The sequence below is a fragment of the Triticum urartu genome, chromosome 3 (assembly GCF_003073215.2).
Source record: "Triticum urartu cultivar G1812 chromosome 3, Tu2.1, whole genome shotgun sequence".
NCBI classification, from domain to species: domain Eukaryota; kingdom Viridiplantae; phylum Streptophyta; class Magnoliopsida; order Poales; family Poaceae; genus Triticum; species Triticum urartu.
In genome coordinates, this window is record NC_053024.1 from 40,252,714 (window position 1) to 40,279,427 (window position 26,714).

The 26,714-nt window shown below is 46.3% G+C and overlaps 3 protein-coding genes across 3 annotated transcripts; 2 read left to right on the forward strand and 1 right to left on the reverse strand.

Moving 5' to 3' along the window:
* The first annotated feature begins 9,943 nt into the window (after nt 1-9,943).
* On the forward strand, nt 9,944-14,273 carry LOC125542634 (protein IWS1 homolog 1). The gene is made up of 11 exons (XM_048705746.1): nt 9,944-10,104; nt 10,176-10,749; nt 11,339-11,458; nt 12,188-12,408; nt 12,525-12,654; nt 12,771-12,833; nt 12,927-13,004; nt 13,092-13,183; nt 13,318-13,380; nt 13,485-13,635; nt 13,745-14,273. Exons 1-11 carry the CDS (start codon nt 10,097-10,099, stop codon nt 13,841-13,843), a joined length of 1,599 nt encoding a protein of 532 aa, XP_048561703.1. The 5' UTR covers nt 9,944-10,096; the 3' UTR covers nt 13,844-14,273.
* Nucleotides 14,274-17,136: 2,863 nt separating this feature from the next.
* Nucleotides 17,137-19,965, forward strand: LOC125547847 (RHOMBOID-like protein 1). Its single transcript, XM_048711598.1, has 6 exons — nt 17,137-17,615; nt 18,020-18,183; nt 18,289-18,452; nt 18,542-18,801; nt 18,898-19,027; nt 19,533-19,965. Exons 1-6 carry the CDS (start codon nt 17,335-17,337, stop codon nt 19,656-19,658), a joined length of 1,125 nt encoding a protein of 374 aa, XP_048567555.1. The 5' UTR covers nt 17,137-17,334; the 3' UTR covers nt 19,659-19,965.
* A 324-nt stretch (nt 19,966-20,289) lies between these two features.
* LOC125547848 (formamidase-like) lies at nt 20,290-24,097 on the reverse strand. Its single transcript, XM_048711599.1, has 7 exons — nt 23,827-24,097; nt 23,330-23,567; nt 23,010-23,200; nt 22,696-22,931; nt 22,355-22,598; nt 22,102-22,209; nt 20,290-21,685 (listed from the first exon to the last, which is right to left on the reverse strand). Exons 1-7 carry the CDS (start codon nt 24,043-24,045, stop codon nt 21,620-21,622), a joined length of 1,302 nt encoding a protein of 433 aa, XP_048567556.1. The 5' UTR covers nt 24,046-24,097; the 3' UTR covers nt 20,290-21,619.
* Nucleotides 24,098-26,714: the final 2,617 nt, after the last annotated feature.

The window sequence follows — 26,714 nt, forward strand, 5'->3', positions numbered from 1 at the left end:
TAGGGCACAGCCACCAAGCCACAAAAGCTGCAAAGGAAACCGGCACGCACACAACCACGCAAACCGTCAATCTGGCAGAAAAAATAGCATGGTCTAGCAAAGGTAATAAACCGCAACAAAGAAAAACCCCGGTCTGAATGTGTCGATGGAATCAAATTTGCCGCCCCGCAGGTGAAGGAGGACGGTGCTTTCCTGCCGTGGCTGCAGAGCAAGGCCGGGTCCGCCATCTCGTCGGCGCTGCGCATCGGGACCTCGCCGCTGGGAAGGTATGTTCTTGGCTACTGTCGATTTGCTACATAGAGCAGAGCAGAGCAGTAACAGTGTCCTTGTTCGTGTCGCAGCCGATCCAGGAGGGGGACTGCACCGGATCCGCCATCGCCGAGGAGCCGCACAGCACCGGATCCACCTCGTCCTCTTCCTCGGGTCGCCGTCGTCTTCCTCAACTCCGGCCACCTCAACTCCGGTCTCCGCTCCACCTCTGCTCCATGGTTCAGTACACTAATCCTATTGTCTTTGACTACTTGATTTAACTTGTTGTACTTCCCACTACAAGTTGATTTACTGAATATGCTACTCTAGTTCCCGGAGCTGGGTTTCTATTTGTGTGTTTGGTATACAGTTTCTAGTTTGTGCATCACTATAAGAGGAGTGCATTTTTCTAGGTTCTCTCACAATCTCCATATGTTAGTTTGTTATCTTTTATACTTACAGTACAACAGGTTAACAGTTTGAAAGCCAGACAGTGAGGCTTTCTAGTGTATGGTCCTAACACACAACAATTTTATTAGTTGAGGTTCACACTAGACAAACTTGTGCCAGCTAAGAAAAAAATAGAGTTCTACATTAACTTGTCTGCCAGCTGGAGCAAGAAGCCTGAACTAGTTTTCCTTAGCTATCGCCTCATTTAGAAAATATTGGACAAGATCCCAAGAGACTTGGAGATATGTACAAGATCAGTAAGATAATAGCTTGCTGTTTAAGCATCGTTGCAGTCAAACTCTGGAATATTTACAACGAAAATGACCAAAGGTATGGCCAGTGCCATCAGGAAATCACAGGTGAACCAATGCATCATAGTGGAACACTAAACTGACAATTCCATCATATGTATCACCAATCTTCTTGATTAGTGATTATCTGAATTAGTTTGTAAACTGTAGAGGTGGTTAGGCTCTGGTTAAAAATAAAAACAATAATAGAAGTTTTGTATTTTCTAAGTAAAAAACCCCACATATGCACCAGAGTAGACCTATGCATCAGAACCAAAGTAGACCTAGCTCTGCATTAGTTGTTTTGTGCTTCAAGTGTCCCAGTCAAGGACAAACTGAGTGGTTGCAAAATAATATTATGTGGTCAATGTGCATTAGTTCTGAACTGGTCAACCATGAATTGGGATGATAATGTTATTTTTCCTTCTTAACAGAATGGTGTCATAATCAGAACAAAGCTGCTGCAAATGCATACTTTTTTTACAAGTGTATCTGCACCTTCTGATCCATTTAGAGTTATCTGCACCCTCTGATTTTTGTCCATATGAAAGCAGAGGACCATATGGTCTGTGGCTGGGTTTTTTCTCCGACCATTGTGTCATGATGATTTTGCAGGTACCCCGAGAGGCCCTTGAGTTTGCCGGAATGTCGATTAACTTCCGTTCCGGCAAATTCGGGTACTCCATATGTCCTATTTTCAGCAAAGGTCATGCTGAAATTTTCCGTGAATTTTAGCATGACTTTGCTAAAAATCTGACATATGAGGTACTTGCTACTAATGCATGGGCCGGGGTATCTTAGTACTTAGTTAAGTAGGATCAACTGCCCCTTTATTCTTGCTGCATTAAACCATAGGTGGCAATAGAGCCAAGTGATTAGTGCCAAGTGATTAGGCCCAACCTAGGGTGCCTCGGCATCGATAAACCCTAAATGATGAAAACTTAACTTGGCTGCCCCAGATGCCTCGGTGTCGATGAGAACCTAAATGATGTACGCTTAGGCTTTTAGGGTGCCTCGGCGTCGACAAACCCTAAATGATGAAAGCTTAGGTTTTTAGGGTGCCTCGGTGTCGACAAACCCTAAATGATGAGACCATGATCTTGTTCCTTGACAATAACCAACTTTTTGACCAAACTTTTTTCCTATTTAGAGCGAAACATGGCCCACAACGATGAGGCCGGTGGTTCGGGCGGCAAGAAATTCTGGGAGCTGTCCCAGGAGATGGAGGAACAACCTCACCGCTATGAGGACGCCGCGAAAGACACCGATCCTAATTACACAACCCCTAGTGGCGTCGGGGATGAAACCACTGATGGTGCCGCCGAGGATGCCACCACTGATGATGGCGGCGCACACACAGATGGCAGCCAACCGAAGAAGTAAAGGAAGGACCGGCGCCCGAATGCGCTCCGCACCCTCAAGGAGGAATTCACTCAAGTGGACTCCGACGGGAATCCAACGGAGCCCAAACATATAGTCAAGGGGTACTCGCTTCAGCTCGGGTGCATTCTCCGGAGCACCGTCTTGATCAACACCGAGAACCTTAGGCATAAGGACCGAGGGAATTTGCGCAACCTCCTCTTCACGAAGCTGCACGAACGATACAAGTTCCCCGCCGAATTTGAAAACACACGCCTCTCAGGGAATAAAGTGAACAGTGCCGCCCTCACGAAGATGAGCACGGCCCTGTCTACTTGGAAAAGCGCGGTGAAGAGAATGATTGATAAAGGTGATAGTTATGAGAAGATCAAGGCGAAATATCCTTTGATGAGCGAAGATGAGTACAAGGAGTTCAAGATCAAGTGCGAGAGCAGTGCAACCTCCGAATCAAGTCAGTGGGGGAAAGAAATGCGGGAGTTGAACTTAGGGGAACACAAACTCGGTCCCGGCGGTTACAGAGTGGCGGAGCCTATATGGGACAAGGAGGACGCGGAGCGTGCCGAGCAAGGCCTACCGCTCCTCTTCGAGAAATACAATGGTGACAAGCAGACCAGGAACTATGTCAGGGCCCGGTACAAGGAGGACCCGATAACAAAGGAGCTTACCACGGATCCGAAGACCAGGGCGCTTGAGCTTCTTCTGGTAAGGAATACACCCCCACGTAATTAGCTCCATATGGTTGCACTCTAATTAATCCCCAATATTTCTAAATGGTTCACGTTCCTTTCGCAGGAAACTGAAAGCAGTAGCGCGGGGTCGTCTAAGAGCTCCCCTTTCGACACCCCTTTAAATAGGGCGTTGAACATAATGAAAAACAAGGATAAGCTCACTAAGCCGACATCAGCTGGTTGTGTGGCCGGCAAAGGCTTGTCCACAAAATGGGGGTCATACTATACCGCTGGTGTGCGGAAGGAGAAAAAGACCAGCTCGGAAAGCCAGACGCGCGAGGTTGAAAAACTCAAGGCACAAGTGGCGCGGATTCCGGAGCTTGTCCAAGAGCAAGTGCAACAACAACTTGGAACGACGCTCAACGCCATGGTGCCTACGTTGATTCATGGGCTGACGACGTGGATTGCGGGCGGCCAACAGGGGCCTCCCCCGATTCCCAGCTTCACGGCCAGCAACTCGCACAGCGCGCAGGCGGCGCCATTGGTGTCTCCGGCGGCGGCGCCATTGGTGTCTCCGGCGGAGGCGGTATTCGTGTCTCCGGCGCCGGCACAGGCATTGGAGCTTAATGCACCCGGGTGTACGCCGGCCGGCACCTCGCCAGCAAGCGCCCCCTCTGTCAGTTGCACGCCCGCCGTTGGCGGTGCCTCGACATTAGCCGAGCTCGACGGCATCACGGTAACCAAGCCTCTCGGCCGATGACTTCATCTCCTTGCCTTTGACTGGGCATCCCTGATGCCCTATACATGTTTTCGCAGGGCACCGCCGACGTTCCTTGCACTCTTCTGCATTTCGTGGGCGCCGAGTTGGTCGATGTCGCCAAGGGCAGAATCGTTCAACCGGGCAACCCCATGTTCCACGGTAATCCGATGCCACCCACAATGTATAGGGTTGAAGTGGTTCGGGTGCTGCCAGGCTGCGACGAGCTGTTACCTCCGATTCGACCCGCTGGGGCCGACGAAGAAGATGAGATGACCCTCAGCACCTACGTAAACTGGCCCCTGCTTTGGCCGAAGAGCCAGATTCGTTTGGGGGCGAGGGACACCACCCCACAGACAAGACCGCCAGTCGTGCCGGCGCCAAGCCATGGCAAGAACGCCGCAACGCTACCGGACCTGCCGGACATCCCTATGGCACAGGATCCGGACAGCCCTATGGCACAGGATCCGGACGGCGACGACAACGATGACGGTACATTTACCAAAGTTGATAAGTACTTTGCCGAACATGGGTACGCTGACGAGTTCTGCGGGCCTCTTTCTCAAGAACCCAACCAAGGCGACCGCGATCTAGCTGGTACGGCGGAGAAATCCAATTGCAACAGGCGTCGTCTGGCGTTCAATTCTCAGGACACGCCTCCAGCTCCCGCCTTCACCGAGCCTCAGATAGCTGAGGTGCGAAATATTATCAGCCCCAACACGCTCAAGAAGGTGGTCTGTGAGAAGAACTCGGTCCCATTACAGGAGATCAAGAAGAAGGAACGGAAACAAAAGACTAACAAGGGCGCCGGTGCGAGCCAGCCGGCACCGAGTTCGATCCGTGCTCAGGACGGGCCACCTTCACCTAAGGATATCTCGAGGAGGATGCATGTGGCGGGTAGGGCGATGCTACCGCCAAATATGCTGAATGCTGCAACCGGTGCTATGCGGAGTCTGCACGACAGTGTTCTTTCTTTGGAGAAGCGGCGTCTCAGAGAGAAGGATGTGGCATACCCGGTTTTCGTGGCCAAGGTGCCAGAGGGCAAGGGCTTTGTGGATGGCGACATCGGGGGTACAATCGTCCTGCAGTTTGATGACATCTTTGTTATGTTTAACCTTCATCCGCTGCACTACACCTTCGTTCGGCTGTTTTCGCTGAGTATGGAGATGCGGATCATTAGAGACAAGACCCCGGACATCGTGATAGTCAACCCCTTCTACATGCGTGCCAAGCACTTGAGCAGCGCTGGGGACCGCCAAGTTGCGAGTTCACACCTCGAAGGCGTCATTCTGGCAAACCCAGATAAGGATAACTTCCTTGTGGCTTACTTTCCCGAGTAAGTCATCCCTTAACCGCCCCGTAACATATGATTTCTTAGATTTCGATCGTTTTTTTTAACATTCCGTGTTCTGTGCAGTGACACACATTGCACACTCATCCTCTTAAGCCCGAAATATTCCATGGCCACGTATTTAGACCCGAACCGTAACTCCAAGATAGACTACACAAATGTCAAGAAAGTTCTTGATGATGTTCTCCCCGCCTACGCCAAATCTGGAGGCACCTTCACCAGGGCAGTTCGTAAGTACGGCAAGCACATGTTCTCACACAATACAAAGTTCTGCTGCGTCAAGCAGCCGCCTGGCGGTCAGAAGGATGCCTACTACGCCCTTCATCACATGCGGGCGATCGTAAGGGACCATTATCAACTTCTGCTACCAGATAATCTCAAAGATTGGGCCGCGAGCTTATCGGCAGTCCAGGACGCGGACCTCAGACAAGAATTCTTTCGCATCCAGTCGGAGTTTGCGAACATCATCCATCAAGATGTCCTTCGTACCTCGGGGCAGTTCTTCCTCAGATATCAACCGTCCAACAGTGAGATAGATGAAATGCTACAAATGCAGGGTGACAACGACCGCGATTTCATGACCATCACGACAGACGGCGGCTTCATCCACGTTCCTGTCTGATGAGTCGAGTCGAAAGTAGTGATGTGTAGTTCTGAAACATTGATTGGCTCATGTTGTAATTATACTTTAATGAATTCATATGTCTCTTTGGTTTGGATAGTCGTTCAACTTAGATGTAATCGATGCTATTTATTAGTAGGACCATGAATCGTGCTATTAATGTCTTGCTTTTCTCTTCCGATCCTTTTGTTGCATACTTACATATTGCTTATGTATTGTCTGTTGTTTGGCTTGTGCATAGAGATGTCGTCGTATGTCGTGTACAAGGGTAAGGTTTCCGGAGTCTACGACGACTGGGAGGAGTGTCGGAGACAGGTTCACCGTTTCAGCGGTAATAGTTACAAAGGGTACACCACTAGGGTGGAGGCCGAATCTAGATACGCCCGCTATCTAGCGGGAGAGAGGAGGGAACGTTGGAGGAACCGGATGAAGACCAGTTTGATCGCGATGATGCTCATCGTGATGACCACAGCTCTCTTCTATGTGATGGTAGTTTAGATGATCGATATCAACTTGTAATGTGAAGACAAACTCGATACTCGCGGTCTTGAGACTTGTAATGTTTTATCTTTGTTCGGTCTTTTGAATTCGGAGACTAATATGATGAATTGTATTCGGAGACTAATATGATGAATTGTATTCGGAGACTAATCTTGTATTGTATTCGATGAATCTGATGTTGCTGTGTGCTGCTGTCTATATTCTGTCTAATAATATATTTTATATTCTGTCTAATAATATATTTTATAACCTGCGCAAAAATAGAAAAGGAAAAAACAAAAAAAACAAATATTCATACTAATGGCGCATCACCACCAGGTGCGCCATTAGTATGCCAAAGGATACTAATGGCGCATCAACAGAGAATGCGCCATTAGTATGACAAAGCCATGCTTACGTATGCCCCCCGGGAGGCACACTAATGGCGCATGCTATTACATACTAATGGTGCACTAGTTGGTGCGCCATTAGTATACCAGATACTAATGGCGCACCTCTGGTGCGCCATTAGTAAGATATACTAGTGGCGTGCTACTAATGGCGCACTGGTAATGCGCCATTAGTAGGCAAAACCAGTGCGCCATTAGTAGGCTTTTTCCTAGTAGTGTGATCTCCATCATCATGATCTCCATCATCGTGTCTTCATGAAGTTGTCACGTCAACTATTACTTCTACTACTATGGCTAACGGTTTAGCAATAAAGTAAAGTAATTACATGACGTTTATGTTGACACGCAGGTCATAAATAAATTAAGACAACTCCTATGGCTCCTGCCGGTTGTCATACTCATCGACATGCAAGTCGTGATTCCTATTACAAAAACATGATCAATCTCATACATCACATATATCATTCATCACAACCTTCTTTTGGCCATATCACATCAAAGGCATATGCTGCAAAAACAAATTAGACGTCCTCTAATTGTTGTTGCATGTTTTACGTGGCTGCAATAGGGTTCTAGCAAGAACGTTTCTTACCTACGTCAAAACCACAACGTGATATGCCAATTTTTATTTACCCCTCATAAGGACCCTTTCAATCGAATCCGATCCGACTAAAGTGGGAGAGGTAGACACCCGCTAGCCACCTTATGCAACTAGTGCATGTCAGTCGGTGGAACCTGTCTCACATAAGCGTACGTGTAAGGTCGGTCCGGGCCGCTTCATCCCATAATGCCGTCGAATCAAGATAAGACTAGTAACGACAAGTAAATTGACACTATCGACACCCACAACTGCTTTGTGTTCTACTCGTGCATAGAAACTATGCATAAACCTAACTCTGATACCACTGTTGGAGAACGTTGCAGAAAATAAAAAATTTCTACGCTTCACCAAGATCAATCTATGGAGTCATCTAGCAACGAGAGAGAGGAGTGCATCTACATACCCTTGTAGATCGTGAGCGGAAGCGTTTAAGAGAACGGGGATGATGGAGTCGTACTCGCCGTGATCCAAATCACCAATGACCAAGTGCCGAACGGACGACACCTCCGCATTCAACACACGTATGGTTGGGGAAGACGTCTCCTCCTTCTTGATCCAGCAAGAGGGAAGGAGAGGTTGATGGAGATCCAGCAGCACGACGGCGTGGTGGTGGATGCAGCGAGGATCTCGGCAGGGCTTCGCCAAGCTCAGCGAGAGAGAGAGAGGTGTTACGGGAGGGAGAGGGAGGCGCCAGGGGATAGGGTGCGGCTGCCCTCCCTCCCCCCTCTTTATATAGGCCCCTAGGGGGCGTCGGCCCTAGGATATGCATCTCCAAGGGGGGCGGCCAAGGGGGGTGGCTTGCCCCCCAAGCCAAGTGGGGCGCCCCCACCCCTAGGGTTTCCCAACCCTAGGCGCAGGGGAGGCCCAAGGGGCGGCGCACTAGCCCATCAGGGGCTGGTTCCCCTTCCACTTCAGCCCATGGGGCCCTCCGGGATAGGTGGCCCCACCCGGTGGACCCCCGGGACCCTTACGGTGGTCCTGGTACAATACGATTAACCCCACAACTTTCTCGATGGCCGAAACTCGACTTCCTATATATAAATCTTTACCTCCGGACCAATCCGGAACTCCTCGTGACGTCCGGGATCTCATCCGGGACTCCGAACAACTTTCGGGTTACTGCATACTAATATCTCCACAACCCTAGCGTCACCGAACCTTAAGTGTGTAGACCCTACGGGTTCGGGAGACATGCAGACATGACCGAGACGACTCTCCGGTCAATAACCAACAACGGGATCTGGATACCCATATTGGCTCCCACATACTCCTCGATGATCTCATCGGATGAACCACGATGTCGAGGATTCAAGTAATCATGTATACAATTCCTTTTGTCAATCGGTACGTTACTTGCCCGAGATTCGATCGTCGGTATCCCAATACCTTGTTAATCTCGTTACCGGCAAGTCACTTTACTCGTACCGTAATGCATGATCCCATGACCAAACACTTGGTCACACTGAGCTCATTATGATGATGCATTACCGAGTGGGCCCAGAGATACCTCTCCGTCATACGGAATGACAAATCCCAGTCTCGATCCGTGTCAACCCAACAGATACTTTCGAGGATACCTGTAGTATACCTTTATAGTCACCCAGTTACGTTGTGACGTTTGGCACACCCAAAGCATTCCTACGGCATCCGTGAGTTACACGATCTCATGGTCTAAGGAAATGATACTTAACATTGGAAAAGATTTAGCAAACGAACTACATGATCTTGTGCTAGGCTTAGGATTGGGTCTTGTCCATCACATCATTCTCCTAATGATGTGATCCCGTTATCAATGGCATCTAATGTCCATAGTCAGGAAACATGACTATCTGTTGATCAACGAGCTAGTCAACTAGAGGCTCACTAGGGACATGTTGTGGTCTATGTATTCACACATATATTACGATTTCTGGATGAACAATAGACAATTATCATGAACAAGGAAATATAATAATAATCATTTTATTATTGCCTCTAGGGCATATTTCCAACAACTACCATCTTGCATCTACGATATAAGCAACATATATCACAACTAGCTACAAAATCCGTTGTGTTCATCACTATTACCACCGTAGCATTGCTACAAATCAATCACCGATAGCTACCACAACAACACAATCTCACAGATTGGCACACGAATCAACCCTACCATGCTACAAGATGCATACAAATCAAACCCTATCACACGCTCTCAGATCTAACTACAAAGGACACAGAGAAGGGGGTGATTGAACTCAGAGAGACCATGGCTGCAGCTCGAAGGAGACGCAGGAACGGTCGGAGAAGATGAGGACACGAGTCGCCGCCGCCGTGGACTGCCGGCCGGAGAAGGAGCGCCGCTTACCTGCTCGTTGGTGCCGATGCACGTGAGTCTCGGCGGCGAGGCAAAGTGGGCGCCTGAATCGATGGGAAGTGAGCCGCAATCCTCCCATCAAATTTTCGAAGACGCCCGCGAGCTCGCGCCATCTTCATGGTCGCACGAGCTCAGCGCCGTGTTCCCCTCTCCTGCTTCTGCCGAGCCTGGCTCGCTAGAAACTGCCAATTTGGCCGTTCCTAGCGGGCCTGGCTAGAAGGTGCTTTAATGTTCGTGCGATATGGGCCAAACAGTGTATGCTTCCTGCGCGGTCCTTTGTTGGGTCTAATGCCACCTACCAAACACCCAAAGCCCGACACTCAAAGAAAAAAAAAGGCTAAGCCGAAGCCGAGAGGCCGGCCCAGTATTGTCTTCCACCTTCCCCCGATCCTTCTTCGTCTCCAGCTCCTCCTCTCTAATCCATCTCTGTCACGCACTCACACCGAGGCTAGGGTTCCGATCCGCATCTCGCCGCCGACGCCATGGACGAGTAAGTTCCCTCCCTCCCTCCCCCTCCCCCATCCCCTCCCCCGGCGCTGACCCCCCGATCCCTCGCCGCAGCTTCTTCGACGAGGACGGCGAGCAGCTCATGGACCCCGACGCCCGCTCCCCCTCGCCCGAGCGCGGGGCGCAGCCCTACGACGGCCTCGAGGACGACCTCGACGACGGCGGCGCCGACTGGAACCGCGACCGCTCCCCGACCCCCGTGCACGGCGGCGGCGGCGGCGGCGACGACGGGTCCTCCTCCAGGCCCCGGAAGCGCCTCCTCAAGAAGGGCGGGGGCGGGAAGGGCGACGGCGGCGGCGGCATGCCCGCCGACGACCTGGAGGACTGGGGCGAGGACGCGGCGGCGGGGCTGGCGGACGACGACGTGGGCGGGGACCCGGACGCCGACAGGAAGAGGAAGGGGTCCTCGAGCCTCAGGGACCTCGCTAGGGGCGGGGGCAAGGACAAGCATGAGAAGAAGAGGAGGAAGGAGGACGTGGGCATGGTGAGGGAGAAGAGGGGCTCGTCCTCCGGCGGCAAGGGCTCCGGCGGTGGACGCGGGGGTGGGGATAGGGGTGAGGATCAGGATGAAGAGGGGGAGAAGGAGATCCAGGAGCTCTGGAATACCATCGCCGGGGACGGCTCAGAGGTGAGGACCATTGCTTCCAATCTTCTTTCAGTCTGTTGTTCATCACTCTTAATCAGTTGTAGGTGCTTGTATGTTGTAGTAGTAAAGACTTGCGCCTTATATCGGTTTTAGCAGCTCCTGAGCTTGGTTACAAAGGGTTCTTGGATAGTCCAGATTGAAGCGGCGATTCTATTGGTTAAACTGTGGTTAAGTTGATGTTATTTGTATGTTTATTAAATGTGTGTGCTTATTATTGAACCAGTTGTGCTTAGGCAATGCATTTGTTCCGGGTCCATCAAGATTCTGCTGTCATAATTTTGCAAGCAAAGCTCTGTTAGCGATAACTGGGATAGCCTTTGGTTTCTGCTCAGGATATTGAACTGTTCTCCTTGATCCGTTGTTCTGATGATAAGCAGTCGCCAGCCTCTTGTTCTGATGATACTAATTGGAACCACTGTTCAACTGAATTCCATGTGCATAATACCATATTTTTAAATTTTGTTTTGTTTCCTAAGGTCTTACGATAATTGAGTTTGTTTCTGCTCCACGATAGCATCATAGCCTTGGACAAATTAACTGGCTGTGCTAACATTTTTTTCTCATGGAACAGGATGACGAAGAAGGTGTTAGAACCTTAGATGATGATAATTTCATCGATGATACTGGGGTTGACCCAGCTGACCGTTATGACAATGATAATGATGGCCACTCTCCTCGACGTTTTGCACAGGTGTTCATACTTAACTGCTCATATGCCATTGGTAATTCTTTTAGTTTCAGTGTTTAGACAAACTATCGTAATGGTCAAATCAAAGGTTTCTTTAGCTGAAGGTAACTGATTGAGGTGATCATTGTATTTTGACCCTACATCAGTCCAATGGTTTATATGGGCTTTGGCTAAACTTTTTATTTCATATATATCAATGGTTTAGTAAGATGATTTCCAAGCCGGCAAGGTTATGGACTCTCTCAGTGAATAACTACATATAAATATGTCATTCCCTATGATTCACGCAAGGTAACCAATTAAGGTGTTCATTGTGTATTTTGCCCCTACATCAGATCAATGGTTTACATGGGCTTTGGCTAGGGTGTTTTATTTCATATCAATGGTTATCATGGTGACTTCAAAGCCGGCCAGGTTATGGACTTCCTGGGTGAATAACGAAATACACATATGTCATGTGCTATGATTGTCTTAATGGGTGCTGGTATTCAACTAGAAGAATGATGCTAGTATATACCTGTCATGTAATCAGATAACCCTGGGGAATAGATGGTAGTTTTACGGGGTAAAGGGGCCTTTTTGACTGAGCTTTGACACCCTGTCGTATTTTAGCAGTTTCCAATTAAAATTACATGCTTTTACATTTCTTGGGATTTATTACAGAACATTTTGTTGATCCTGTTTGTTTCTTGTTTGCGTAAGCACGATGTGAATTTGTTCTTTTCATTACAGGCAGAGGAAGCTGAAGAGGACGACGAAATTGAGCGGCTCTTTAAGGGTGGTAAGAAGAAGAAGAAGAATGACCGACCACGTGCAGATATTGGTCTTATAGTTGAACAGTTCATTGCTGAGTTTGAAGTAGCCTCTGAAGAAGATGCCAACCTAAATAGGCAACATAAACCAGCCATTAACAAACTCATGAAGCTTCCGCTCCTCATAGAAGTTCTCTCAAAGTAAGATATTCAGATGTAGCCATTCGTAGCATCAGAACTTTCTCTCTGGTGCTAATCTGGTTGCTATCTATTGTAACTAGTTCTAATTCTTATCATTTGTATATGACTATTCACAGGAAGAATCTCCAGCAGGAATTCCTTGATCATGGAATACTCACTCTTCTGAAGAACTGGCTTGAGCCTCTACCTGATGGGAGCATGCCCAATATGAATATTCGATCTGCTGTACTGAAGTTACTATCAGATGTAGGCAAAAACTTTTTTTCCCTTCTGAGACATGGAACCACATTAGTTACAGCATAAGAGCACTGTTATACTTCGGGACCTACTTTCTCATTTAAGATTTGTTTCTGTTTACACAGTTCCCAATTGATCTTGAGCAATTCGACAGAAGAGAGCAGCTCAAGAAAAGTGGCTTGGGAAAGGTATGTCTTCTTAAGGATTGCATTCTGGAAAGTTTTGTTCAGATTATTGGGGGTGTGCTTAACTGCTGACTATATCCCATTATCGATGTCTAGGTTATTATGTTTTTGTCAAAATCTGATGAGGAGACTACTTCCAACAGAAAATTAGCCAAGGAACTGGTTGATAAATGGGTAATTTCTTGTTCTTCCTAATCATTTCTATTTGGTGCTGAAGGTTCATAGTCTTATGTATGACTAACTGTGAATGAACAAATACAGAGTCGACCAATATTCCAAAAGAGCACAAGATTTGAGGATATGAGGGCATATGATGGTGAAAGAGCTCCTTACAGGAGGCCTCAGATGAAGAAGTTAGTACTGCACTTTTCATTGACTGAATGACTGATGATCTATTAGATGGCATATCATCCAAATGACAACATTCTAATTTGAGTTAGCTGTCCTTATTCTGTATTCTTATTTGTTATGTTTTCTCTCGATTTAGGCCTTCATCAAGTAGTTCTGGAATGGAATCCAGAGACGATGATCTTGATGCTGACTTCTCTCAGTAAGTCTACTCACACATCGTATTTGAGTTACATTTGACATCTGGTGCAGGTCCGCATACTATTCCCCTTTCCTCAATTAATTTTTTCTGTGCTCTGAGTGCAGGCGCAAGTCCGGGCAAAGTGGTTCTAGGCAGCATGCTTCTAGGCCAGAAGCATCACCTTTGGACTTTGTCATTCGTCCACAGTCCAAAATTGACCCCGAACAGATACGGGCTCGTGCTAAGCAACAAGTTCAAGACCAGCGCCGGCTGAAGGTTCTGCCCCCACCTCTAGACTGATTTTTTTCTAGCATATTTTGTAGCTGGCATGTGGTATGTCATGTTGTGGAAGTTAGATCACTAATCCTTCATGTTATGCATGCAGATGAACAAGAAACTGCAGCAGCTGAAAGCGCCAAAGAAGAAAAACCTCCAGGCTTCAAAGCTTAGTGTTGAAGGCCGTGGGATGGTCAAGTACTTGTAAGCTAGACACCCCCGACAGCCTTGCGATGCAGATGATGGTGTGCGCTCAGCAGTGGGCTGCTGAAGCAGTATCAAGCACTCTTCCACCATTGCCATCGGAGGGCAGCAAGATCGGTGGAAATGGAATTGCTTGGCTGATATAGTACTTTCTTGTTCCAAAAGCCTGGCAGGGTACATTGGGCGAGCTTCCGAAAACTAGGTGATTTGGGTTATTTATCAGATGCTCATATATAATACCGTTATTGTGGACGATTACAGCATGGTGCCTTTACTGTACAAATGTTTGTCATGTTTGAGAAGGGCACCTGACTGGGCTGTAAGTTTAACTTGGAACCTTTTGACTGGCTTTTCATACATCTCTACTTGTACTGGAAGGGCCTGATGCATTATAATCGAAACATGGCGCAATAAACAGATTAACTGTGCTTGAATGACTGGTCATAGATAGTGAAGCTTGGCTAGGATTTTCATGCAACTAGAAAATGTTGTGCTGTACAAACTGTACTTGAATGAAGATTATAACTATAGATATTAGCAAGCAATGTACACAAGGAAAATTAATACTCCCTTCGTCCGGAAATACTTGTCATGAAGATGAATAAAAGGGGATGTATCTAGATGTATTTTAGTTCTAGATACACCCTTTTTTATCTATCTTGATGACAAGTATTTCCGGACGGAGGGAGTATAAAGTTTGTTACTAAAAATGACTGAACATGCATGAAGTGAACAGCTAAGCGAGGGTAGATCACCATTCAGAGACCGAAAGTAGATGAGATTTTAAAAATTGACGGTTGTGGCTGGACATGGAGTTTTTGCTCCTGAGACGAAATGCATCCTTGTGTGAACAGTAAAATTTGAAAATAGTAAAAAAGATTATTTTTTTTGTAACAAACACTGTTGGATGTTCTAAAAGAATATTTTTTTTAAACACTTTATAAAGAGCTGTTTTTTGTTAATTTTTCTGGACCTTCATGAATGTGATTTCATCATGAAAAATTGCCCGCAGCCAGAAAACTAAGCAATATTTGTTGTGAAGAATTTCTTTTTTAAAATTTTTACTGTTCATAGGAGGAGCATTTGAGCTCGGGATTAGAATGACACTTTCATGGGTTGCGGTTACTGTAAAGTCTTTTAATGCAACTACATAAAGTTATTACTCAGAGGAGTACAAATTTGTGAAGATTTACTACATAGACAATGATTAAAAGTTTGAAACTACAGTGTTGAAACAAGAAAAAAGAATCTCAGTGTTGAACAAAAAACATCCATTAGCAGAACACAAGATACCAGCCACTGATACAAAAAATAAAAATGACCCCCAAAATGTGTGGACGAATTCGCTCAGGATGACAATGTGAGCGAACACATCCGGATGACAAATTTGGTTTTTAAAGCATGACAATTTTCACCAATTCCCTGAGATGTAGAATGGCAATTTTCTTCTGCGAGAATGGCAAATCTAAACAGGTTGGATTTTCCTTTTTAGGCTGGCGATTCTACATTTTGCATCATGGCAAATCCTCGAAAACGCAAGGCAATTACCCCGCTGCAACACAAAAAATTCCTGGCAATTTTTCTACTAGCATGTCAATTTTTCTTCACAACATGCCAATTACATCTATTTTAGCATGGCGATTCTCAAGCGTTTGTTGGGAGTAGTTTTCTAAAGGAACACTCCCAGATCATGATGTTCACTTGGGTGATCTTCTTGAACTGCCATCACTGAGTAATTGAGATTGAAATTCATATGGTAGATGAATGTATGCAGTCTCTGCTTGTTATGGAACTTTCAAGAAAATTTCAATGGCCACATGAGTAACTTTGGAGTTTAGGTTAGGATAGATCAAAAGCTCGTAGTCGTGAGCTTAATAAGCTTTTGGTAGCCCAATTCGTAGCTCACTTCTTATGGAACTCAGTCAATCACTGGTTTCAGATCATTGACTTAATGAGCTAACAAGTTTCATGAGTTGCTTACTAATACAAAATAACAAGAATTCTTACCTTAAATGACATCATTTCATGACACATCGATCCAATTATATTCATTTAATCAACCAACCCATCTATCGGAGGTACTCACTTCATTCCTAAATATAGTGCGTCTTAGATTCAGCTTCAATACCAATGTTTGTGCTCGCACATGTACTTGGGGCTAATATACCCCTTCACTAACTCTGTCCAGCCCTCATGTGCGCGTCACCTCAGCCCACATGGACGCCGTGATGAACAAAACTAAGCGGCATGGGTGAGGCATCTTCTACACGGACGCCGACATCGACATCCTGGGTCACGAGCGAACCTTGGTTAGCGTCGCCGCCATCAAATCTGTTGACGTACTCGAGCAGGTCCTCCTTACTGAGGGCATCCAGCCAGTCTCCAGCGCAGTCCTCGCCAGAGATCTCCTCCTCTTCTTCCTCCTCTGTTTGTTCGAATTCCAGCTGCCGCTTGCCGAATCGTTGAGCATCTGGACCGTCCACCTTGGGCGTTTGGCCTAGCAACAGCTCGATTTGTTGTATTGTCGCCTTTGCCTCCTTCAACAGAGCCAAAACCTTCCTCCTCACCTCTCCCTCAACTCCTCCGGCCATTCAGACCGCCGGCTCCACCACACCTCTCGCCCGCGATCTATTGGACATCTCCTGTCGTGAGGCGGAGATCGATGGGAGAGGGGGAGGAAGTGTTGCAGGAGGTGGGGATGAACTAGGAGTGTGGGGATGAGGTCAGGTGGTGGGAGGCCGCTGGGGATCGAGGCGAGCAGGAGGTGGGGAAAAGCGGCGACGAGAAAGAGATAGGGGGGGGGGGGGGGGGGGGGGGGGGGGGGGGGAGGGGGGGGGGGGGGGGGGGGGGGAGGCGATGGGGCTATGCGGTGGGGTAGGGCGCTGGCTGTTCGGTGGAAGGGCAATATCGTCCAAAATCGCTCGCGGGACGAGATACGCACTGCATGTCGGAATTTTTACGAAATTTTTATGCGCACTACTTTTAGGAACGGAGGGAGTATCAATTAGCACACTTCCTTTCATGGTCACCTTCGTCCATAAAAATCACAATCACACTCGTCACGTATCACTGGACATTTGCGTCCGCCTTAACTAGCCGAGCAGATCATTAATCCATCTTAAGTGTAACTTACAAATTCCTCTCGCAAAGAATAAGAAGGGATTCTTGTCAATTTCTGCAGCAGTGTAAAAGAAATCCAAATGCACATTTCAAATCCATCTGTCAATTTTCCCTTTGGGGAAAAATGACCAAGAATAGAGGGTCTCCCCCGTTTCTTCCACCTCCGTCCTCCGTCGCCTGCCTCTCCTCCTCCCAAAACCGTCTCATTTTCCACGACACAAAAGCGCGCGAGGCGCACCAACCAACCCGCCACCTCCCGCAGAACCCCGCGTCGCCCGCCCGCGCCCCGCACGCACGCGCGCGCAAGCCCGAGGTCCCAGGAGAGGACCGACCGGCCTCGCGCCCGCGCCCGCGCCCCTCGCCGGCGGCGGCGCCATGCCGCGGCGGGGCGAGACGCAGGAGTTCCGGCCCTTCCGGCGCTGGTTCCCGTTCCTCGTGCCGCTCTTCGTCGCCGCCAACATCGCCCTCTTCGTCCGCACCATGTACGTCAACGACTGCCCCGCCCACGCCGCGGCTGCCGCCGCCGCGATCGGCGACTCCGTCGGCGGGGCCGCCAGGGCTGCCGCCGCGCACGGTTGCATGCTCGAGCCGGACCTCGGCAGGTACGCGTTCCAGCCGTACAAGGAGAACCCCCTCGTCGGGCCCACATCCGCGACGTAAGACGCCGGCCCAAAGCTTGGTTCTTTGGCTCCTTCTGTTGTCACCGATGCCTGCATTTTGTGAAATTGGTTCAGATTTGAGCTAATGCACTTTGCTTTCGGCCTAAATTATGATAGTTTTAGGCATCAACTTCAAGTAATTCGGCTGTTATCGGTTTATAATTTCGTGATTTTGTAGGAACTTCTTGATTTGATATGACATCCATTGGCCTTTCTTACTTTACTGTTTATAAAAGATTTATATATATGACTAAGTTATGTATAATTCAGATGCTTTTCCTACATTGTACTACCTTCCTATATTTGATAATATTTTTAAAAAATATCCGTGATGTGTTTTTTTCACCCTTGCTAGTATTGTATCTGATAAGTGGCAACTGACATGTGTGCCAATTCTCCAGGCTGTTGGAAATGGGGGCACTAGAAACTGGTAAAGTTGCCAGAGACCACGAATGGTGGCGCCTCATCACTTGCATTTGGTTGCATGCTGGTGTTATCCACATACTTGCCAATATGTTGAGTCTCCTGATGATTGGAATCAGGCTTGAGAAGGAATTTGGTTTCCGTAAGTGCCGAGGCGATTTTGCATCTTCAGTTCTCTGCCTAGACAGTTCCTTCAAGAGCTAATAGCTATATAACTTGACCATGTGTAAATGTTTGTTTATCGCAGTGAGGATCGGCACACTATATGTGATCTCGGGGGTCGGCGGTAGCTTGCTGTCTGCTCTGTTTATGGTGTCAAATATCTCTGTTGGAGCTTCAGGTGCACTGTTTGGATTACTGGGCTCCATGCTGTCAGAGCTGATAACAAACTGGACAATATACGAGAATAAGGCCGGTTCTTAAATCTAAGGATTAATTTTCCAAACTTGTACTGTATTATATTTACTGTGCCTAATTTCATTCTTGTTTTGAAAATACAGTGTGCGGCTTTATTGACTCTTGTTATGATCATTGTTATCAACTTGGCTGTTGGGATCCTTCCACATGTTGACAACTTTGCTCATATTGGTGGATTTGTATCGGGTTTTTTTCTTGGTTTTGTGCTCCTAATGCGCCCACAGTTCGGATACATCAACCAGAAGAACTCTCGTCTTGGAGTTCACTCGGCCACGCCTAAATCCAAGTACAAGATATATCAAATTGTACTCTTGGTGATTGCTTTGGTGATATTAATTTGTGGGTAAATATCTTCCCTTTCAGCAGAAGAAATAATGATCTGTTCAGTTCAGCCTCTAGGTTTCAACTAACTGCCTTTGCTAAACTTTATCATTGGCAGGTTCATCACTGGCTATGTATTGCTAATGCACGGGTTCGATGCTAGCCAGCAATGTTCTTTGTGCCATTATCTGAGCTGTGTTCCTACTTCACAGTGGGACTGTAATAAAGCACCGAGCAACTATTGCCTCGTAAGTTCTTTTACACATATATAGTTCCAAGAAATGTCGTCGTCCCCTGAAATATCGGATGTTGCTAGTTGCGTATATAGCTTCTTTGTGGCATTCTGGACAGATGTTCCTAACAGCAAATGAAATGAGTATATTCTAAGAGATGTGCTTGATTCTCATACCTGAGCAGTTTTCTCTTCATAAAAATTCTCTTAGATGAAAACCGTTAAGAGCGTCAACCAGTGCATCCTGCTATGAGCTGATCACATGTTAAAACAGTCAAAATGTTCCCTCCCGCTGGTTTTCAACTATATGTCATCGCTTCTCCTTTCTACATAGGACCATGTGTTGACATTATCTTACCATAGAGTGGCCTCGTCTGTTTCATTTACGTGAAACAAATGCCTGCCATTGTTTTTGTTGCTACATTTTGGAACCTTATTTCAGTCTGTAAGCATAACTAGAGCTTTCATTTTAGTTTTACGTACTCGCCTGAAGTTTTACTGACACCAAGCTTCTCCTGCAGTCTTCACAGCTTGGAGACCAACTAAACCTGACATGTCAAAGCACCGGGAAGACAGAAATGTACGTTATCAGCAGCCCAAGCAACCCGGAGGCGGTTAAGCACCTTTGTCTCGGCCTTTGCAGCTGATGGATTGCGAATGTATGCGCTTTCGTGGCAAGAAACCTATGTCTCTGCAAATCTTTGGAAGGGAAAGTAGAAGCCTTTGTTCATAATGGGTGTGGCCTCTGCAATGCTTTTGGGCTTCTATAGTTCTCTTGTGTTGTATGTTGTATATTGCAAATGTCGATCGGCAGTAATGAAAGATGGATGCTTGAGTGAGGCAGTAGTTCCTGAAATCTCATGTGAGTGCTTGCATTCTTATATATCCTGTGTTATGGATGTTGAGCTTAATTAAACTCTTGTGCCGAGAGGAGGAAAGTCTGGTGAAGAAAATTTAACAGAAAACCTCACTCCATCGATCTTGTGCATGAAGAGGAAGTATATAGAACTCTGTTCTCATTCAAGAGCCGGAGCAATCTGAGACGGTGAGACCGATCCGATCGTGTATCACCAACCATTGAAAGATGAACTACATTGTTGGAACAAGATCCCAGGTCTTGGACGCGTACAAAGAACTTCAATCTGACAGCTCTGTTGAAACATCTCAAAGGCGGATCGGCAGCACAACTGCCATTATTACCTAAAAAAGGGTCCCGAACCCATTTCCCAGAGGGTTAGAGGACCTCTAATTTCTTTGGAGAGTTGCATAATTTCAATAGTAATAACAAGCAAAATGCTTGTATCACCTACATCACAAAATATTGCAGCAATATAGGCAAGAGAAGAACTCAATAGACAAATACAGCATTACAACTACTGGTCCACATTCCGGGTCGCACATACATAAATGGTTGTTGAAATAAGAGAAAAGTATACTTTTCGTCCTTCAATTTTTGGCGAAGTCTAGATTTGGTCCCTCAACTTTAAAACCGGACAACTTGCACCCTTAACTTTTCAAACCGGACAAGATTCATCCCTGGTCACGGTTTTGACCGGTTTTGGTGCCCCGGTTTTGACCGTTCCGACTCAAATTTGCCTACCTTTTCCAAGTCCAAGTACTGTTTTCAAATTCGGTTACTTTTTTCAAATACATGAACCTTTTTAAAATTTGTGTACTTTTTTTAAATCGGCGTACTTTTTTCCAAGTTCATGTATTTTTTCAAATATGCATATTTTTTAAAGTTCATTTAGTTTTTTTAAGTTTTAATTTTAAAAAATTGATGCACCTTTCGAGTACATTTTTCTGAAAGAGTTCATGAATTTGAAAATTTTATGCGAACTTGAAAAAAGTACGCGGATATGGACTTCTTTTGCGCAAAAATATGTGGATTTTAAAAATTATTGCAACTTGAAACAAGTACGTGAATTTCATACAAAGTTCATGGATTATAAAAGCAACACGGATTTTAAAAAAAGTGTGGACTTTGAAAAGCATGTGGATTTGAAATAAGTATGCGAATTTCAGAAACAATTCATGGCTTTGAAAAAAATTTGGATTTGATAAAATTACACAAACTTGGGAAAAATACGGGGATTTGGAAAAAGTACGTAAATGTTAAAAAATCATGGATTTGAAAAAAGTACGCGAATTTCAGAATAGTTCGCTGATTTGAAAAAAATTATGTTTATTTTTTAAAAAATACGTGACCTTGAAAAAACTATGCGGAGTTGAAAAGTGTATGTGAATTTCAAATAGTTCACGGATATAAAAAAATTACAGGAATATGAGTGAGCACCGGTCAAAACCGGGGCGAGTCAACACCAAAAACCGGTCAAAATCGAGTCTAGGGACGAACCTTGTCCGGTTTCGGTAGCTGGGGATGCAAGTTGTTCGGTTTTGAAGTTGAGGGACAAAATCTAGACTTCACAAAAAATTGAGGGACGAAAATTATACTTTTCTCTTGAAATAATAAAGATGGTTACTCAGATTTATTATAAGAGATTGTGTAAACATGATCGCGCATTATTTTTAGACGTTTGATTGATGCCATGGTGTCCTTGTACCGCTTTGGTCTTGTGCTCCACTGCATATATGGTCCACTGTATGTTCATCTCAGAACATCCGGAAGTCTCCTCAGTTTTGGTCCATGCCCCAGGCGTTTTGGCCTTATATCCTACACATGTTAACAATTGAAATGTCATGCACCTGGAGTTTTAAATAAAAGTACTCGTAACATTGAAAACGCTTACGAATGAAGGAGATACTATCAGGAGCCATGATTTGCACATTACTGACTAGACTCACATCCTCATGGAGTAACTGGGCACACACAATGCTTTTGGGTAATATAACCTAGCAATATCAGCATTGATCTGCTGTCTGTGATACATAAACCTACATACATTTCTCTACTAGCTATCTGTGGACACCAATTTTTTGGTATCGTCAAACAAATGTAGCACAGGAAGCTTCAGCCAGATCCAAGATCAGACCAAAGGCATCAACCGCAACCTTTGTCGTTCTGTCCTTATTAAGAAGATGAAACAAAAAGGGTGCAGAGGATATTGTGTTGGGGCTATTGCAGTATACCTGGTCGAATATCGCTGTCGGGATGGCAAGTGTCGCCACTGCGTTAGGGGCATCTACTATTCCAGATATCCTACCCTCACATGGACAACATGACAACAAAAGATAGACCTGCATACATAACCCAAAGTTCAGAACTAAGGATAATGTCCCTCTCTTATTTAGTACATAGTAGAGTACTTCCATTTTTTTGCGGGGATGGTAGAGTACTTAATTACGAGGTGACAATATAAAATTAACCCTGGTTAGTGCCTACCTGCTCCTTGGAGTACCCAAACTTGGAAAGGTATTCAATGGCATTGAGAACTGCACGCTTGTAGGCAACTGATGCATCAAGGAAATGCTGCTTCCCCGACTCATCGACGCTGATGCCCTCGAAGACTAACCATTCCGAGAAGCGCGGCTCCACCGGGCCTATCTCGAAGATAGGGTTCACATGAAGTGCTGTTGGACCAACAGGAGTCAAGTACTCCTTCATGCCACCTCTTATGATCTCACACCTACACAAAAAATGAATCAGCAGAATTTCACATGACAGTTTTCTGTCATCAAGACAGGCAAGTCATGTACAGTTCAGCTGAGAATTAAGGCAATTACTTTAGCTCAAGGAATCCACTCATTTCTATCGCTCCGCAAAATGAGACTTCACCATCACCTTGGGAGAAGTGCATATCACCGGTACTCAAATTTGCTCCTTCAACAAATACTGGCAGATAAACTTTGGAACCTCTGCTTAGATTCTTTATGTCACAGTTTCCCCCATTCTCTCTTCCAGGAATGGTCCTTGCTGCTTCATTTGCAATCCTTTGCCACTCAGGAGTCCCTTCTTGGATCTGCAGAGCATTGCATATATTGTTAGCATAGCTCTTTAATAACCATATATAAACAAAGTATCGATGGACACGTCGTACCTTCCCAAGTAAGCAGCTGTGGGAGGTTGGTAAGTTAGCAAGGGGTCTCTGGTGTAGAACTTCACACAGTTTCAGAGACTCGTGGCCCGTATCGACCAATTCCCTTTCCCTTTGGTTCCATATATTGAGAAGCTCGGCCGACGGTGCAGTTCCCACTATACCAGGATGAGTTAACCCCGGAAACCGAACACCTGGTATGCACAAAAATGAAACCATTGAATGATCTGAAGCTGAAACTCTTCATTCACAACAATAAATATCGGGGGTAATCCTCATTTTCTATAAAAAATTCACAACAATAAATAGCAGCAATTTCTTACCTGGTATCTGAGGGGAGTGTGCGTAAATCCCTTCGAAATACCAAATGGCTTTTCTTGCACTTGGGAAGTGGTCGGTCAAGAACCCGCCCCCATTCTCCCTTTCGAATATGCCGGTATAACCCCACTCATCGCCGGGAAGCGGGCCGAGGTTGCAGATCTCCACCGCGAGAAGATCGCCGGGTGAAGCTGGAACCCCCTCAGCATCAACTACCCTAAGTGGGCCACTGAGATAGTGAGGCTGTAGAAGACCCACACACATTCAGTTTGGTGGCACAGAAGACTTGCTTTTGTCTAATGCATATGAGAGAGAAATACCACTCTTTCTACTGAAATAAACAGAGCATCAAACCATAGTCAAACAACAGGATCAACTTTGAACCCCATGATCTAGATCGAACGATCTTCGGCGCCTTGTCTAACGAATCCGGTGATATGCTATTATCAAACGACATTTCTTCCATAGAAAAAGCTCACAAATAAAATGCATATATACTTACAGTGGTGAGATCCAGAGATTTGATGTCATCTGCGGAGTCATCGTCTCTGACCTGTCCTCCGGTCCAATCGACCATCTCAACACGGAACAACTCCCCCTCGGTCACATCGGCGACGGGAGGGATGTCCGGATGCCAGCGGTTGTGGAGTTGAACCTCCTGCTCCCATGGCGTCTTCTTCACATCGACGGGCACCACAAGCCTGGGAGTCAGAGGAGCCATGTTTTGTTGTTATGCCAGCTTCAGTGCTTCATCCTTTGTAAGCTCCACCTGCTTCTTTATATAAGATAAGAATGGCAGCGCTAGTTTTGAAGGCGCACTCCCCGGGAACGTTGGAGACTATAATAGTAGGATCCGTTGTCAGGTGAGATCCGTGAGATCGGTTTTAGTTTAAAATTTCTCAAAACAAGTGGCAATGCACATCCATGTCACATGTACAAATCTCAAGAATCATGTTGTCTTTTTTGTTTGTTTATCTAGCATTCTAGCTACAAATCTATTTTTGGGGGAACTATCTTGCTATAGATCGAATTTCGAGCTGAATGTTGTTGGAGTTGTAGAAATACCCCGTAGGTATGTCGTAAAAAACATTCCTTGTGGACAAATCTCACGGAATAAATCCTACAGTCTGATGTGGCAAGCTCAGATTGGAATAAAGTAACCCACAGCTGAAATCACAGTGGAGGGAAGCGATTAGTCGGAGCCTCGGAGAGTCGGAGGACACGTCTGTCCGTAGATTGTTCCCGTAAGGCACAGTCCGTGGGGAGACGAGGTTGACTTGAGGGCTTTGACATTGACGGATGCATGGGCCAGTGGTGCGAACAAACTCCCTCTTCTTGTGCTTCATGGCATCCTCTAATCCACCGTAGTGTTTTCCATCATCCAAGTGATCGAGCTCATAGCCATCGAAGCCCTAATCATCCATGATTGTTGCCGCCGCTCAACTAACCTTTTTTTTGCGAAAAATTTCCAATTTATTCATCTTCAATCATGGCTGTACAAAGGACATCAGAAATAAAAATTACATCCAGATCCGTAGACCACCTAGCGACGACTACAAGCACTGAAGCGAGCCGAAGGTGCGCCGCCGTCATCACCCCTCCATCATCGGAGTCGGGCACAACTTATTGTAGTAGACAGTCGGGAAGTTCTCGTGCTAAGGCCCCATAGGACCAGCCCACCAGAACAGCAACCGCCGCAGACGAAGAATAACGTAGGTTGGAAGGATTCAACCCGAAGACACACGAACGTAGACGAACAACGACGAGATCCGAGCAAATCCATCAAAGATAGATCCGTCGGAGACACACCTCCGCACGCCCACCAACGATGCTAGACGCACCGCCGGAACGGGGGCTAGGCGGGAAAATCTTTATTTCATCTTCAGGGAGCCGCCGCCGTCTCGTCTTCCTGAGCAGGACTCAAACCCTAACAAAATAAGAAAAAAAAACGACTAAAAGCGGAGCCCTCCCGCCGGCCCTTGGCAGGATCCACCGCGCCTCCATGGCCCTAGGGTCACCGGAGACGAGGCGGACCTGCGGCAGCGCCGGCGAGAGGCAGGAACTCTAACTTTCTTTTTTGGAGGAGGAGGGGTGACTTCGGTGCACGCTGTCAGGTCTTTCGTTCCATACCCTCGGTACGCTCCAGATCTAACCTTCGTGATGTTCCTGATGGATGCGAGTATTTTTCTTCTTCTTAAATTAAATACTCATCAATCCAACTCCATATAGGTTAGAAGTATCTAAAGAAACATATAGGTTAGAAGCACATGTTCAAGTAATGTAACTAAAACTTAGACTGGTCTGAATCTTATGGTATATAGTCCAAACTTACTCAACATCTTATCTCTTGTTTAAAATCCACTTGATCAAACCAGTGACTCACCCGTCACCTAACGCTTATGTTTTCAACATTTTCTAGTTCTAACTCATCCAAATTAATTCGTTCGTTTATACCTTTTATTCAATGATTGTACTCAGCGACCTACTCTCGTTGTGCAGCAACGCGTGAGATTTTTCGTTACTTTTTGGACTTAATTTATTTTTTGACAAGCTATATTTTCTTGTGTATGAGAGATACATTACGAAATTAATGATTTTTTTTAAAAAAATATGCATAATATGATCAACCGTATGGGAGCATACTAAACACATACACGTAAGGGATTTTTTTTGTTAAGGACGCTATCATCAGGAGAATTAATTAATTTTTTGAGAGATCGTAAGTCTGTATACTTCCATATTGCATGGTGCTTGTTGACCGGATGCAACTTGTTCTGGCGCTCGAGGCGTTCATGTCCGACTGACTGGGCCAAGTTCCTTTGATATCTACCGAAGTAAAGTCTATTATAAACCTTAAAAATGTAAAGGACGACACAAATGAACCCAACCTCTAAATCCCTGAAGTCCGTATCCTGACCTCATCGATTCCGGTCGTTTTTGACCTTTAGGCTGTATCCAAACAGAGGATTCCTACATGGCTTGGGAAAGCCCGGAATCGGTGCGAGTCGCGCTCTAGGCCATCTCCCAGCGTAAGGTGTGCACCAGCGCGTCCAGTACGTGGTGCGTCCAATATATGACATGCGTATGTGCAAATGCAGAACATATTTGCCGGCCGATGGATTTGCGCGTGGCTGCAGAGGTCGTGGCGCTAGACGCTCGTGCCGCTCCCGCCTCTCCGTGCGCGTGCTCCACGGACTGTGCAGAGGAGGCCGAAGAAGTGCTAGCGCCGTATAAGAGCATCTTCAGCCATTGTGCCTTTTAGGAGGCGTTTTTTCGGCCTCTTGAGGAGGCACCAGTGGATTTTTTTGTTTTAGGAACGACAAATTTTCCAGCCCCCCACCCCCCCACCCACCCACCCAACCGACAAACGCATTGCGCACGCGCCCACCG

What these genes read in the sequence shown, in the direction of transcription:
- LOC125542634 (XM_048705746.1), top strand. An exon ending in TACTGAAGTTACTATCAGAT is followed by an intron (nt 12,655 to 12,770) that starts GTAGGCAAAAAC and finishes CTGTTTACACAG; the next exon opens with TTCCCAATTGATCTTGAGCA. An exon ending in AGAAAAGTGGCTTGGGAAAG is followed by an intron (nt 12,834 to 12,926) that starts GTATGTCTTCTT and finishes ATCGATGTCTAG; the next exon opens with GTTATTATGTTTTTGTCAAA.
- LOC125547847 (XM_048711598.1), top strand. Translation starts at nt 17,335, where the DNA reads ATGCCGCGGCGGGGCGAGACGCAGGAGTTCCGGCCCTTCCGGCGCTGG. An exon ending in GTCGGGCCCACATCCGCGAC is followed by an intron (nt 17,616 to 18,019) that starts GTAAGACGCCGG and finishes CCAATTCTCCAG; the next exon opens with GCTGTTGGAAATGGGGGCAC. An exon ending in CACCGAGCAACTATTGCCTC is followed by an intron (nt 19,028 to 19,532) that starts GTAAGTTCTTTT and finishes CTTCTCCTGCAG; the next exon opens with TCTTCACAGCTTGGAGACCA.
- LOC125547848 (XM_048711599.1), bottom strand. Translation starts at nt 24,045, where the DNA reads ATGGCTCCTCTGACTCCCAGGCTTGTGGTGCCCGTCGATGTGAAGAAG. An exon ending in AATCTCTGGATCTCACCACT is followed by an intron (nt 23,568 to 23,826) that starts GTAAGTATATAT and finishes GGTCTTCTACAG; the next exon opens with CCTCACTATCTCAGTGGCCC. An exon ending in TTGGGTACTCCAAGGAGCAG is followed by an intron (nt 22,210 to 22,354) that starts GTAGGCACTAAC and finishes TTATGTATGCAG; the next exon opens with GTCTATCTTTTGTTGTCATG.